Source organism: Laetiporus sulphureus (genome assembly GCF_001632365.1).
Source record: "Laetiporus sulphureus 93-53 unplaced genomic scaffold LAESUscaffold_64, whole genome shotgun sequence".
Lineage (NCBI taxonomy): Eukaryota > Fungi > Basidiomycota > Agaricomycetes > Polyporales > Laetiporaceae > Laetiporus > Laetiporus sulphureus.
In genome coordinates this window covers 117,424-129,524 of record NW_024468573.1, presented here as the reverse complement: position 1 = coordinate 129,524, position 12,101 = coordinate 117,424, and the positions used below count along the sequence as shown (strand labels likewise).

The following is a 12,101-nucleotide window of genomic DNA, read 5'->3' as shown; positions in this document are numbered from 1 at the left end:
ATTGTAAGACTAGTTTTCTCTGAGCACGAATTGCTATTAGATTTCCTCCAAGCGACATAAAGATATTTGCCGTTCAGCGAATGACTTAAGTTTCTGCTTCGATTACGCTAGCTAACATCCCACCTGACGAACTCTACGGGACCTTCACCTTCACCACTGACCCTCATCTCGGGTCGCACGCCATTCCACCACTCCTTCGCCTTCAAGAGAGAACGATCCTGCTGCTTGACTTGTGGAACGGCCAGGAAGCTATCGTCAGCACAGCGGATGATGAGAGACTGGGTGCGAGGATCATAGGTCGCTAGTCCTGGTGACATAAGCGAAGCTTTGATTTCACCTGAGACCTCAGCGCAAATGGAAGGCGAATGCAGCTGGAGGTTCTTCTTTATTTTGAGCTGTGCGATGAGCGGTTTCTACACGGTATCGGATGAGCATGAGGCGGGAGATTATGGTAACATGCAATGTCTTCACCTGATGTGAGATCGCTCGGTACCGTCTGACGATATGCTCAGCAGACATGGTGGTGAAGTCGATTGCGGAGTCTTCCGCTGTGATAGCCGGTGCACGCGAAGCCGACGGGTCGGAGAGTTGCGGCGTTGACGTCGCCTAACGTACATTGTAGGTATCCGTTTGTTTTACATCCAAGAAAAGGGAAGCTGACGGACCTTCCCTGCCAACGTGTCACGCAGGACCGATACGAGCAGTCGACCGCCTTCGCGTGAAAGTATGTCCCTCATTGTCTCGAAAGTCGCCCCATCCGGGACGTCCTATGGTACGACGTGCTCAGCTCCTCCCCACATTTACAAAACCACCCGCACCACCCACCATACGACTCTGAGCCCAGATGGCTCCCGCGTCAACGCCCTTCTTGCGCTCCATCATCTCGATGACGCAGACGCCCGTTTCCTTTTGCCCGCCTAGCAGTGTGTGCTGGATGGGCGCGGCGCCGCGGTACGCGGGGAGCAGTGAGGGGTGGACGTTCAGGCGCCTGGAGGGCAAGAAGAGCTTGAGCATAGAGGCCGGGAGGATGCGCCCGAAGGACGCTGTGATAAGGACATGTGATGATGGAGGGTTTGATGTCGAGGCGAGCGAAAAGGGTGGCGGTAGCTGCGGGAGTAGGAGGGTCCATGAGTGAATGACACTAGTGGCATAGCAAGATTATCAAGACCTGCCAGGTTTTGAATGTTGCCTTATCGGGTGGTATGAAGTGAACGGGGAGGTCCAGTTCTTGTGCAAGAATTTTGAGCGGTGCTAAAGCGCAACATTAATGGTGATCAAAGTGCGAGATGCGTAAGCAGAGACGCAATGGATGGAACCAGTCGGCAATACATATAGAGGGCACGGTGAAATGTTCTTCTAGTACGTATAGTTCGGTGGCAGCCAAGCAATGGAGAAAGTATGGAGAAATGGATTAGCAGCATGAATCGGATGACCATCCACGCATAGAGGTATTGCATCCAACCGTTGTGTTCAAACAAACACCAAACACGGATCCCGCCCCAGGATCTTTCGACATGTATTTGTATGTCATGAAACATGAGGTTCGATGATCCGAGACATGTCAGCACTCGGATAGATCCTAATATGCGAGCACATTTCAAAACCTACCCGAGCACTATTGCATCAGGAAAACTCAAATCTACTTGTGGCTCGAGAACCTCCCTTTTGACTTGCTCTTGCTAATTTTGGCTTGTAAAAGCCGATAAGCACGCAATAAGAAGCTTTCAATGCAGATGAAAGTTCAAAACAACGAGGTCCTGAGACTTTCTCGAACTTACTGTCTTCAAGCGGATAAAAGTGTTATAAGCCGGATTTGAGTTTTCTTGATGTGAAACCATTCATCGTACCAAGTAAGAATTTCGCCAGTTCATTTGCAGTGGCAATGTTTTTGTATCGGAAGAAATGACCACTTACAAACAGAGAGCTGCGAACCGCGTCGACCCGTCTTCACGTCAGGCTGTGTCACGACCAAAAGTTCGGTCCAAACGTCTGTATGCAATGTAAGCTCAACCAGCATGAACCATCTATCCGACATGCACCGAACCTCGTGCGCGATATAGCTGTTCGAGGACTAGACAAGAAAACTCGTCGCGACCCATAAACAGCACTCTGAATTTGTCCGTCGGCAAAGCCGCACTATGAGTGTTTCGCAAACAGCTACGCGCATTGTAGACGCGACTGATCAAGCTGGCGTTGGTGTTGTGGAATCGCAACAGGCGGGAAGATAAACCATTGTAACTGAAAAGCATGTTCAGATCTGTGAGATTGCGGTTCAGGATGACTGTGAAGGATTAATCAATGAACCGCCGGTAGATATCACAATAACCGAACCGGTACTGCGATATGGTGCATCCTCCTCGTTGAATGTAGCCTAGACGTGTGGGCTCTCGGATTAGAGCTTTTGGTCCAGATCGCTAGCTTCGAGAAACGATTTCTCCTCAAGCGCAGACCGTTGTCTAAATTATGTGGGCGTCTCGGGACTCGCCCCGCCTTGGACCTGGTACATGGCTCCGGCACAATTCGTGATGACGATACTGACATATTCCTGAAGTAGTTAGTCGGACTCTAGTAGGCGGCACAAATGGCGCAGCATCATCTCGCGGCAAAGGTCCAATACAGCCGGCCACGTTTAATAATTGTTTTTTGGTCTGATAACATAAGTTATCAGATCATCTACATAGAATAACATTTCTTGACGTCGTCCTTCCCGTTGTCCTCCGCTCTCGCTGCAGCGAGCTCATCGGTGAGCTCGCTTTTAATCTGCCCTCTTGAAGTAGCCAATGAGACCATAGGCTAACCTGTGTAATTTCCGACTGGTTTCCACAGATTTTAGGGGTAATTTCCACAGACCCCGTCCAGAGCGGACCCGCGCCGCGGAGCTCGACGGCGACCTCCTCGAGCAACGTTCCACCTCGAGAGGGAGAGACGCCGGCAAAATATACGGTTTACCCAATCACGGTCGAGGATCGTAATATCCAGTCCGAGCCGTGCCGCACATCGCGTTTCTTCTCCACCCGGCGTGCCCCACATCGTCAGCGACTGCCAGCTGCGGCTGGCCGCATGTCAAATCTTTATCCATTTCTACCCTTCACGACGCCCTCCGCCTGCAGCGGAATCCGGCGGCACCATCCGCCAGCCAGCTCGTCAACGACGCATCTCGAATGTCTGCAAGTCATGCAGGAACAGTAGCCGAGGAAGTCCCTCGGAGTCACTCAGCAGCAGATGTGAGGTCTTCTCAGTTTCTGGCAAGTCGTCTGTCTCGATGAGCTCGTGACCCCTCACGAACCTCTCACAGATACGCACCAGTCAGTTCTTAAAGAAAGCGTCTAATTTTCGTGGCAGCAAGAGAAAGAGCGGTGACGCCAAGCATAAAGACGCGACGGTCTTCGAACGCAGTACGCGTTCGATGGACCTGGGTGCAAAGGACCTTGCGATGTTGGCCAACGCACACACGAGTCTACACATCGACCGACACTCTCGCACGCCCTCGGATTCCTCTGACAGCGGGCTTGCCCAGCTGAGGAATGGGTCTCACAATAGCCTTCCAATCACGACCCAACCTCACGCTGATATGACACCCAAGACCAGTCACGACGCTATGCCACCCGTACCAGTGAGAACGATGGAAGATCATGCGCTCGAAAGCGCGCAGGCTCCACCGCAGGATGGGATGCACAGCGCTTCACAGACGGAACGGTCAGTTCATATAACACCATCTATTACGGAATACGCGCCAACGGTGCAAATGTCTACGTCGCCTGAGATCAGAATCAATGACGTGCCTTCGCCTATTGATGATGATGATGTGGTACAGCTACCTACCACCGAGGACGCGCCTTTACGCGCCGCTCTGCACGACCGCGCCTCGTCGGTCTCGACACCCACGATGGCGGTGACACCTTCAGCACACCGACAGTCATTATCATCCGGTCAAATCTCGCCTAGCTTGTCCGATCGCCGCATCCTCGCGCCTCGGCTGGCGACACTTCCTCCACCCATGATGGCCAGCTTCACCGCGAATGGAAGCACACGGCTAACCCCTTCAGTCGTCACACGCCATCCTCCTATGCCTATTCTGAACCTGCCCACCTTACCGCCTATCACGCCGAATTCGCCGATCCATCCTCCTCCACGGGCTCCACTTCGAAGCATTCCAGCGCTTCCCATGCGAGGGCCTAGCGAAAGCGCACAACAGGGTGATCACGATAACGCGATGCTCGATGAGGAAGAGGACGAAGAAGGCGAGGATTATCCTGATGCAAGTCCTGAACGCGAAGCCGATGCGGATGCAGCAGCAACCGACGAGGAAGGCGCGGAAGAAGCGACTGAGATGTACTCCTCACCCGATACTCCCCGGTCACGTGGAGATCGCTTAACAGGTCTTCCCCAGATCGACTCTTCACCGAGGCGAACATCGAGGACGGAGGAATTCGAGGTTAACCGAGGAAACTTCACGCCACAGCTTGATATCCTACGCGCGTCCCTCGTCTGTCCTGGATCTTCTTCTCCCGTCGAATCGGACTATTTCACCTCCAAACGGCCACACACCAGCCATACCTCCTCAGCAGCACGCACACCACGTCCTTCAGACTTCATTGGCAGCTCGCGACTACGAACCCCGGCGCTGGGGAATGTGCCGCAGATCGCCCCTATGTCTCCAGGGTCTCCGCGACCGGGCCTCTACCATTTGGGATCGCGCAGTATGGTGGACTTGCTATCGATATCGAAGAGAGAGAGGGACCAGATGGCGACGGCGACGATTGACATAGACGACATGCTTGAGCAGCGCGGAAGCAAGCTGCTGCCTGGTCCGTCCACAGATGATGACAGTGAGCAGAGGGCACCGAAAGTACGCGCAGAGCCCGAGGAACCTGACACACCTACGCTCCGACGGCAACGCTCGCTGCCGACATACAGGATGTCGTCTGACCCACCGCCCTACCCAGATTTCCATCCGCGTCGGGCGCCTCCAATACAGCCGCGCGAGGAAGAAGGACAGGAGCGCTTACCGTCCTATTCAAACTTGATCTACCTCGCGGCGGTTATGCCGCGCAAGCTCGAGTTCGTCAAGCCAGGCGTGCAGGCGCGGGATCGCAAGTGGCGGCGGGTGCTGTGCGTGCTCGATGGTACCGCGTTCAGGGTGTACAAGTGTCCCCCGGGCGCGGCGGGCGTGAGCGCGATTGAGGAGTGGTGGGAAAAGAAGGTGGGTGTGGGCGATATCACGGTGACGAACACGGTGGCGGTCACGCAATCTGGCATCGTGGTGAGTGCAGTGAGAGGACGGGGGCCGGAGAGGAGCGGCGGGGAGCGTCCGGGCAAGACGGATGCTGACGATGGGTCTGATGCTGGTTCCAACGCGAATCAGCAGATTAATCCACCGCCCCAGCCACCAGTGCCACCTTCGCGGTCAAAGTTGCAGCTCGCTGCGAGCTTGTTGCATCCGTCGCGATCGACGCACTCGAACAGATCAGGTCATTCATCGAATGACAGCCGTGCAAGTTCGATAAGCCACCAGCGTGTTGCTGTGAGTCCGGCGCGCCCACGTGCCAGTATGGACGCCCCGCAAGAAGATCCTTTCGCTATCACCGCTGTCCCGCGCAACTCCACCGAAATATCTCCTACAACGCGCCAGTCGAGCTTCGCGTCTTCGAATACGCGCTCGACGGTGTCCACTTCTCCGTCGACGACGAACGACAGCTCGTCGTTCCTCCGTTCGCGGCTCCTGCATCACGCAGCGACAGAAAACTCCAAGTCGCTCCTGGAGCCGAACCCGAAGGACCTTATTCGTGCGTACACTCTGCAGCATGCAGAGAGCGGGCTGGCGAGCGATTACACGAAGCGAAAGAATGTCATTCGAGTGCGCGTGGAGGGGGAGCAGTTTTTGTTGCAGGCGCAGGACGTGGCCGCTGTCATTGATTGGATAGAGGTGCGTCCTGACCTTCACTGTGGCAGGATTGATACAAAGTCGCGTGTAAATGCAGGGCATACAGGCTGGGACGAATGTCGCGCTTGACCTGGACGAGCGGCCGATGCCTAAAGGACCTATCTTTCCTCGGTGCGTGTTCCTGTTTCTTCCGTATGGCAGAACTGACTTGACTTGTATTCGTTCGTAGACGTCGTCGCAGACGAGCACGCGCTGCCGCAGCTGGCGCCACCGGCGCCACCCGCGTCATTGCATTACAGTCCGAATCCGGGCAAAACGCCACAACGACGGCCACCGCTTGATCATGGGTCCAATTTCCTTCTTCCCTTCCGCTTTGCGACTTGCATTATTAGCTGTTGTATTCTCATGCCTGTACGCCTACGTCGCTTGCTTGCTAATGTGTATACGACAACATGCTAAATTTCACGCTTTCATCCCTACTCCGGATTGTCCCTCGCCCCTTATTCCCCCCCTCCCCTTCCCCAATACTTCGTGCAGCGATAATTTGCTGCTCCCCCATATTGGTACACACGCAACATACCCCGCATCTTTCTTGTCAGGCGCATTTGCCCAGCCTATTGTTTGCACATCTGTTTGGTTATTTTTTAATAGTGTAATGCAATGTCATATCCAAGGGCGCCACCTGCTCGGATGACCGAGAATTACAATCGTTCCCCTGCTCAATTGAAGCATTCAGGAGCTCTCGGGCCAAGAGCAATGATGTAGGACGATCGGTAGCCTGGTCATGCACCCGTACAGATACAAGTTTGCGCCCTGTCCAATGCAGACATAGGGAAAGTACATGGTATTCAACTATCTGGTATACACTTGGAGCTTGCTGTCTATCAAGCCTGGATGGTAAGCTCCCAATCGCTGACGATGCTCATGCCTGGGTCTTTAATGACCAGAACACTCGCCACGCCTTCCCTTTTGTCCGACGCCGCGATACCAGGCGCGTACTCCCAGTACAACTTCCTGCCCGCTACCTCAACACGCGTAGGCTTTCCAGCCAAGCCGAGCACGACGATCCTCTCCACCCGCACGCCGACTATGTCCCTCGTGAACGCGTTCGACTCGTCGTATTTTGCCAACGCCACTCCATCAACAGCTTCGTCTGGTCTAGCCGTGGCCAGATCACGACTTACGATTCGGACGCTCTTTGCAGTGCTGTCGATCTTGTCGGCCGTGAACTCTCGCCAGATGAAGTTGCCATCCTGATGCGAGAACGTTACACCGTCGTCGAGGTAAAGCTCGCCCCGCGCTGCACCGTCCTGGCTCAGGGCCACCCGCAGAGTGAAGGGGTCGTAGTGCATGAGTGGAGAGGATCTCCTTGGCCGCTCGCGCGTAGGGATGATCGAACCCCCATGGACGAGGAGGGGAGTCTTGCTTAGGTCGGCAGGAACAACGACCTCCTTGCCGGCGGAAGTGCCCCTGTATGCATCGTGCGAGTAGTAGTCGTAGTACACCTGTGCCAGATCAACATCAGCGCCGGACGTATCTCGTCGATTTAGCATTATCGCGTCCTCACCTCGTTCTCTGGGAGGTAAATCGAGGTCTCCGTCACGCCCTTCTCCGTCACAGGCTTCACCAGCAGCCCAGAGCTCCCGACGAAAAACTGGTCGTCGATTGCGAGACCGGACTCGTCCCGCGGGAATACCACGTAGTGCGGCCGCAACACAGGCAGACCCGTGACGCTCGTCTCTCGGAAGGCGGTGTACCACATGGGCAACATGCTGTATCGCAGGCGGAGGAGGCCACGGATCATGCTCTTGTACGGCTCATCGAGGAGGTACGGTTCGCGACGCTTCGTGTCGATGTGCGCATGCGCCCGGAAGAACGGCGAGAAGATCCCAACTTCGTACCAGCGCACCAGCATCTCTGGCTCCGGGTTACCGAAGAATCCTCCTACATCGGCTGAAGAGGTATGTCATTGTCAGCTATTTTCAGTAGAAACAAACACACAACGTACACCCAGCAAAGCTGAACCCGCCGATGTTGTTTGCAAGCACCATACGGACACCAGCCGCCATGTGCTCCCATGTGCCAAGGTTGTCACCAGTCCACATCGCGCCGAAACGCTGAGAACCGGCGTAAAAGGAGCGAGTCAGGACGAAGGGACGCTTCGGTGGATCCGTGCGTGCCATAAGGGCTTGCGACGTCATGTTGTGCTGCACATTGAACTGTGAGCCAATTTAAAAGTAGTGGAATATATGAGAGTGTACCAAGAGCATTCCGTTGATGTTGTGAATGTCACGATGCTCCCAACCGCCATAGTGGATGTTGTCACGCGGCATGCTGATCTCAGGTCCGTTGAACACAGACGGCTATAGTCCTATCGTCAACGTGTGTCCTCGAAGCCAAACAGCGAGGCCGCCCTCACCTCGTTCATGTCGTTCCAAATGTATGTGTCGACGGTACTCTCTGTCCAGCTCCAATGCCCATTCTGCGACACCGTCTTGAAAACCCCCTTCCACCAGCCCCAGCTTTTCGGGTTGAAGAAGTCAATCCAGGAGCTGCTCCCGCTCCAACACCAGCCTTCGTAGTCATTGTCGCCGCTCGCCGACTTTACCAACACGCCGAGTTCTTTGGCTTCCTCGTAGACTGGATAGTCAGCCGTTCGTTTTAAGTGAGGATCGACAATGACGACCATCTGTGAACGTCCATTAGAAATCGATAAGTAACTCTGCAGCAGTTGGAGTAACTAACCTTGCGTCCGATGGCCTCGACGTCATGCGTCATGTCGACCGGGTCCGGGAAAGTCCTCTTGTCCCATATGAAGTACTTATGGTCCTCGGCATACTCTATGTCTAGCCAGAAGACATCAACTGGCATGTCCTCCTGGTCGAAGCCCTTCTGCACGTGGCGTACATCGTCCGAGCTGATGTAGTTCCACCTGCACTGATGATATCCAAGAGCCCAGAGTGCAGGCAGCGACGGCGTCCCCGTAAGCTTCGTGTATTGCGTAAAAATGTCTACAGGCGTTGGTCCAGGCATGATGAAAATATCTAGGATGCCAGATTCGGAGATCCAGTGGGTCTCTGTGGCGCCAGGTCTCGGATGCGCGACGTCGATCCAGGTCTCAGATGCTACGGCATCGAAGATAGCGACGGTCGAGTCCACGGAATGGGCGTGCATAACTGGAATCGACCCGTACAGCGACATGGGCGAGTCGGCGAGATACTCAAATACGTCCGTATTATACAGTCGGTAGGGGTCGGAATAGTACGCTTCCTCTCCACGAGTAGTTGGGAGCGAGAGGCGTGTCGCGTGCTGGGGAATGCCATAGACATGACCATGATTGGGAAAGGCGATGTCGATAGATAAGGACTCCGGGCCCTTAGGCTTGGAATCCGTCCATGTACCGAACTTCTCCTCCCAATAACCGTCTTCGCTATCACCCTCGAACCAAGCGCGGTTATTGACCTGCATGACCACTTGGCCATCCTCCACCGGCGCATCAACGGGGGTATTCTCATCGCTTTCCTGCTTATTGCGGAAGTGTTCCATGTGCAGGAGGCCGCGACCATTGAGAACAACCTGCTCCTTGCCATCGCGCAGTAAGGTCACCTTGAGAGGCTGGAAAGCCACCACGACTTCGACATCTCCGTTCTCACCGTACTTTGCACGAGCCTCGGTCGGTCCAATTGACCACTTGATGTTTTTGCTAATCGCGGGCTCAGAAACCAGTGCCCAAGACGCCGCGCCGTCGTATCTCTTCCTCAGACCGTCTTCCTCGTCCATACGGACTCTGACGGCGCCATCGTCGTGAATCCGCACATCCAGCCCGAACTTGATATCGGGGTACAGAGCAGATTTGATAGCAGCTGTGAAAGATGCCTGATCAGGGGCAAGAGAAAGAGTTGAAGCATTGACAGAGTAAGGTGAGGTCCATGAGCTAGCTGCATCAGCTCTGTCGGCTAACGCACGACCTCGTCGACAGAATGCAGCCTGAGAACATGTCTTAAAATCTGAAGACTTGACTGCAATTGATGCTGGCACGGAGCAGAGTAGCACTAGCAGGTGGAACAACCGCATGCTTGCAGTGTCAGTCGCTCCCGCCAGCAAGACAAGGTGATTGGGAGGACGAGCGTGCATTGACGCCGCGTGTCACCAATGATAGGCGCGACGCGATCACGTGGGGCGCATACATACCGTCGCGCGCCGAAGTGGCTGAAAGGTTCATCTCGCTCACAGTAGAGTTACGATCAATTCATTCATGCTTTTGCGAAATAACGATGTCCCGGTGACCTTGGTGGACGTTTCGTAGGCGTCACCGCGCAGGCTGATTCCACAATGACTGCAGCTTGCCGATACTCTAAATCGACCCGATTGCGCCTCATCCCATCACAAACATAAGTCCCATGCCAATCACGTCTTGCATGGACTATTGCTTGAAGTCGCAACGAGTTTCTCGATCACCGGACGTTATAAAAATCTGCCCCGACTAGCGACACAACTTGAAAGAGGTCCAAAAGTAAGGCAGGACTTCCGGGCCTTGTACCATACGTAGAGCATTCAGCAAAGAAGCCCTGACGAAGTTATGCAGTGAGAAACTGGCTGAACACGTAGCAATGACAATAATGGCTTCAAGCTTGTCTTAAGCAGCTGTAGCCTACGATCGACGAATGGCACAGCAGGCAACTACAGAGTCTTGCTCCAGAACAGCGAATAATGAGCACAGAGCCAAGCTGGGGATGCCTCGTGGACGAGGAAAATATAAATGTGGTGTTACTCAGAAATTGCATAACAGAATGCAACTTCTCGGGCTACAGCTGAGGATGTCAACGAACATTTCTTTTTTGCCAGTGAGCACTTCTCTCGAACCTTCATGATTTTTCGGAGTTGTGAGTCAATACTCCTGCGGAACATTTCTCAGGTTTCACATTAGTCGGTAGTGGAAGCGAAATGTCACTCGCGAATCGCGTATCAGTCAGCATCTCCCGCTTATGCAAGTTACACCGATTCCACACGCACGTCGGAGAGTGCGTGAAGTCCCGCCACGCTGATGGCGACGTACTGCCAATCGAAATGGTGTTTCCCTGATTCATCGGAGACGTATGCCACAGGGATCCGGCCATCTGTGCAAATGACCCATATCAATCATCAAGTATCGCATGCAGGCTGTAGGGCCAATACGTTAGACTCACGTTCTCTGCTGACCGTCGAGATCCAACCTCCGATAACGTCGTGTGTCTTGACTAGTGGGTGCTGTTCTTTATCCTTGCGCTTTCTGTCGCGGTTGTGATTCACCAACTAGGAATTCAGCAGTCTCTTCAATACAACATTCCTCTACAAGTCATTTGAAACTTTTTGGTACTCACCTCCTTCCACTTCTCAACTTCAGCCTTAATGTCATTGCCGTCGAATTCATACAGTTTCACGGCCTCCCGCGACAAGGTGACGGCCACCAATGCGCCAGTTTTTTCTTTCGTCGTAGCGGCACGCTCCCTCGCGTACCGGATGGCGAGATCGCGCGAGGTGGTGAGATAAAATGATTATTAATAGTTTATCTAATCTCCCTTCAATGTTTTCATCATCCTTCACATGAAAAAATGTTGAAGGCGGTGTTTGGACCCACAGCGAAGTCATGGAACCTGCCCGTGATAAGCTTGAGCCCGTCGGCGTGGATCTCTATGCCCGACGAGACATCTGTGCCGTGGTGGAGGTAGAAGGTGGGTGTTGCAGGGGCCTTGCGCTCGACCAGCTCCTCCCGCGTAGTCTTGTGGGGATCGTACTCGGTCATGGTAGTGCTGCGCACCAGGAGTGATTCCTATGGAACATATATCGCAAAACGCTGATATTAGGGAAACATAGAAGCGCTTCTTTGTTTGGCAGAGTGTTTCCGTGTTCCATCAAGGAGAAGTGATAGTGTGTTTTCGTAAGGCCCTCTTCCGCCGCTACAGTGGGGAGCGTGGACTAGCAAAGTGTGCCAAGTGACCCGCTCGTCTTCATCAAGAAGTCCCGTAAGGTTTGTATTGAATTGAATGTGGTCACGGGTACACTGATTGCCAGCTAGACTGCCAGCTAGATTCGAGCCTCGAGCGGACGTGTCGGAACGACTGCTGAACAGCTGTCTTCCCAACATCCGTAGTTGGTCATTCAACACGTCAATGAACCTAAAGCGACTTTCTTTCCTTTTTTTTTCTCTTCTTTATTTCGTTTTATTGAGGGGAGACCT

General features: G+C 53.9%; 3 protein-coding genes across 3 annotated transcripts; 1 reads left to right on the top strand and 2 right to left on the bottom strand.

The window, feature by feature from the left end:
• Positions 1-19: 19 nt before the first annotated feature.
• LAESUDRAFT_816038 (Formyltransferase) lies at positions 20-2,239 on the bottom strand. Its single transcript, XM_040914740.1, has 7 exons — positions 2,045-2,239; positions 1,915-1,989; positions 1,169-1,251; positions 826-1,107; positions 666-767; positions 472-606; positions 20-413 (listed from the first exon to the last, which is right to left on the bottom strand). The coding sequence occupies exons 1-7, from the start codon at positions 2,097-2,099 to the stop codon at positions 108-110; spliced, it is 1,038 nt and encodes a 345-aa protein (XP_040758978.1). The 5' UTR covers positions 2,100-2,239; the 3' UTR covers positions 20-107.
• A 479-nt stretch (positions 2,240-2,718) lies between these two features.
• Positions 2,719-6,467, top strand: LAESUDRAFT_687015 (uncharacterized protein). Its single transcript, XM_040905941.1, has 5 exons — positions 2,719-2,743; positions 2,827-3,245; positions 3,296-5,926; positions 5,982-6,055; positions 6,114-6,467. Exons 2-5 carry the CDS (start codon positions 3,162-3,164, stop codon positions 6,223-6,225), a joined length of 2,901 nt encoding a protein of 966 aa, XP_040758977.1. The 5' UTR covers positions 2,719-2,743; positions 2,827-3,161; the 3' UTR covers positions 6,226-6,467.
• Positions 6,468-6,538: 71 nt separating this feature from the next.
• LAESUDRAFT_687011 (glycoside hydrolase family 31 protein) lies at positions 6,539-10,008 on the bottom strand. The gene is made up of 6 exons (XM_040905940.1): positions 8,630-10,008; positions 8,304-8,573; positions 8,146-8,247; positions 7,893-8,091; positions 7,452-7,837; positions 6,539-7,389 (listed from the first exon to the last, which is right to left on the bottom strand). Exons 1-6 carry the CDS (start codon positions 9,956-9,958, stop codon positions 6,769-6,771), a joined length of 2,907 nt encoding a protein of 968 aa, XP_040758976.1. The 5' UTR covers positions 9,959-10,008; the 3' UTR covers positions 6,539-6,768.
• Between the last annotated feature and the right edge of the window lie 2,093 nt (positions 10,009-12,101).